The sequence below is a fragment of the Pterocles gutturalis genome, unplaced genomic scaffold, assembly GCF_000699245.1.
Source record: "Pterocles gutturalis isolate BGI_N339 unplaced genomic scaffold, ASM69924v1 scaffold21519, whole genome shotgun sequence".
NCBI lineage: Eukaryota > Metazoa > Chordata > Aves > Pterocliformes > Pteroclidae > Pterocles > Pterocles gutturalis.
In genome coordinates this window covers 14,622-17,449 of record NW_010128755.1, presented here as the reverse complement: position 1 = coordinate 17,449, position 2,828 = coordinate 14,622, and the positions used below count along the sequence as shown (strand labels likewise).

The 2,828-nt window shown below is 50.5% G+C and overlaps 1 protein-coding gene across 1 annotated transcript in view; it reads right to left on the bottom strand.

Moving 5' to 3' along the window:
• Window positions 1–2,828, bottom strand: part of TOM1 (target of myb1 (chicken)) — a 15,760-nt gene that overhangs the window by 2,147 nt on the left and 10,785 nt on the right. Inside the window, exon 12 of the mRNA XM_010079745.1 lies at window positions 972–1,047. Coding sequence (XP_010078047.1) covers window positions 972–1,047 — 76 coding nt within the window. The remainder of the gene's footprint in view (window positions 1–971; window positions 1,048–2,828) is intronic.

Here is a 2,828-nt window from a genome sequence, read left to right as displayed (position 1 = left end):
CCTGCTGCCAAAAGGCCAAATTCAACAGCCTGAAGACTCAAACACTTTAGCTAGAGGAGGAGGCCTTGAACAGGGTAAAAGCCACACATTCGTGTTTTCCTCCAAAGGGGGCAGCTCCTGATAAGCAGGAGGGGCTACAGGGGGAATGGCAGCGGCCTTCCTCATGACGCTACTGGCTAGTTCCTCTTCCCCAGACACCCACCCAAAACCAGGCCATCCTCTAGCTCAAAGAGTGGCACATGCTCTCTTGGCCTCAGAGCTCCTAGGATTTTTTCCTACGGACATGTTTACTTAAGGAAGGACTGACACTCTGCCTGCTTCCTTCCCAACCCTGGTCTCCACTACTGGCCCAGACCAGGGTTGCTCCATTTCAGTTTGCAGTCTCTGCTGATGATGTCTGCTGTGCATCCTCACATGCTGTTCAGTGCCACCTCTAGTTCAGCAGCCCCAGCCTCCTTCCTCCCTGCTGGAGCTCCACGATCTCACCATTCCTTGCCGCATCATCCACTTAGTCAGCTGGGCTCCATCAGTGGAGGTAACAGACTCCTCCTGGTCGAGAGAGGGTCTGCACTGAAAGCTGCTATCGCAGAGGGTGAGGGAGAGGGGGGTTTAAGGTGGAGGAAAGAACACACTAGTACTGGTGGCCTACTTCTCTGATTGCAGAGAGAAAGCAACTGGACTTGGAAACCTGCTGAAGAGGAATAAAACATATATTTCCACGTGGAAATTTCCCTGCAGATATAAGGAGGCCATCCTGTTACTGACTGAGTCAATCCCAGATTTTCCATTGTTCCCCACCTCTGGAGTTTAAAGAGTGAGATAGGAAATGCAGGTTGGTGGAGACTGGGAGTTATCATCAGTCATGTTAAACGCTTGATTTTTTTCCAAACAGACAGCACATTTATTGTGTTGGTGAGCAAGGAAGATACCCTAATTCCTGGTGATGCATTAAAAACTCTGTGGCCACTTACCGTTCCTGTGTTCTGCTGCCGGGCATCCAGGGCACCAGCGAGTCCTTTGGAGGCTTGGGGATCTTCGTACTTTACCCTGAAACCATGAAATTAGATAACATACAGGTTGATGAGATGCCTGAGAGTGAAGAGCAGGAACACCTAAACATATCTTCAAGGCTTCTGACTGCACAACTTTTCACCTCTCATCATTCTCCTCCTAAAAGCCTTTAGAAAGGTGTGCAAAACCCCTACTAAAGGTGTAGCCCACCACAAAACAGACTATCCACTCACTGCAACATCACTGTAGGATACCACAGGACAACCCTGGAACATGACAGGAGAATGACAGGGCATCATATGAAAACAACCATCCAATAGACTTAACCACAAACTTACAGAGCTAGGTGCATCAACCATGACACTCATCTTCTCTGGGGCTGACTACAGAAGAGAGATAACCAACACACATTAACCAGAAAATTACAGCTGCTTTAGAAAGTATTCAAGCTACAAGCCCCTACATACTCACCTGCCTCCACAGACACAAACACAGCTCAAAAACATCTCTTTAACCAATACCACCCAAGAACTGATGGTGGCAGAGACTCACTGGTCTATGCTATATAAGAGGTGAGACTGGATGATCAGACCCTGCTGCTTCAGGGTCCCCAAATGCACTATTACAGCAACCTCCCTCCATGCACAAACACGTCTCACTCATAATCTCCCTCATCCCATTTCTATGTCCCCTCTAGGCTGCAGCCACACATGCTAATGCCACATGTCACCATTTGATCCATGCAGAGTCGGGAAAACAGTCCATCCATGCTGGGAGAATGAAGCCTCTCCCAGAAATTCTCTGCGAGTCTCCTGTCCAGCTGCTCCCAGGCCCCTTTTCGCAGATTCAGCAGACCTTCAAGTGGAACTGTTTTTGTTGGGGCCCAGGGGCTTAGGCCACCGTCGCTCAAACTTCTCAAAGAAATGCTCATCAGTGAAGGGGCCGCTGTGGACAATGGCATCAAGGATGAAGTACAATGCTGCTATCATGCCACTGATGAGGAAGAATGGCAGGAAAGGCTTGAGGTGTTTCAAGCACTGCTTCACCGAGACACACATGAAGCATGGGGGGTCAGGAACAAACCCCAGCGGCCCTGCCTGTGTCTCCTGCCAGCACGTCCCGTCTGGGAGGAGCAGGGTAATGGGTCTGTTCAGACGGAGGGAGACACTGAGAGCAGAGGCTGGTGAGTGAAATGTGAAGCCTGAGCCAGTGAAAGTAGAGGCTACCTGGCAGGAGTGCAAGCGCAGGCAGATGGAGGGCAGTGAGGAATAAATAGAAGATGTCTCGTTACTTGTGCAGAGATCACGAGCCTCGGTCTGTTAAGGACTGCGCCACAGCAGAGATGATATGATTCCACCCCTGGCCAGATCTCCCCAGTCTCCAGCACTGAGCACATACCAGTGGCTCAGATTTCAGCTGCAGATCGGGTGTTGTCTCTCACCACTGTTTTTGTCCTGCACTGCCTCTGCCCTCAGGCAGCACACCCCACAGCAAAAGTGCTGGGGAAACCCATGGGCAAAACACATGAATTTGTGTGTAGGCCATGGATTTCCCCATCGCTTTTACCAGAAGCAGTCTGAGGGAGAGGAATGAAAGGAGGCATCCTTACGAGACCTTAACTTGCTACTGCCCAGCTGCAGAACAAGGCACTCCAGTGGACAGAGATCAGCTGGGGGCAGCCATGTGCCTGTGGGCTCTTCTGCTTGGTAACCAATGGAGAGCAGTGGATGACTGACAGGCAAAATAGAGTGAGATCAGCAGCAGTCTCTCAAGCCAAAGGGATCTGGTCAGCACAGCTCTTGTCTGCTTCTCCCAGA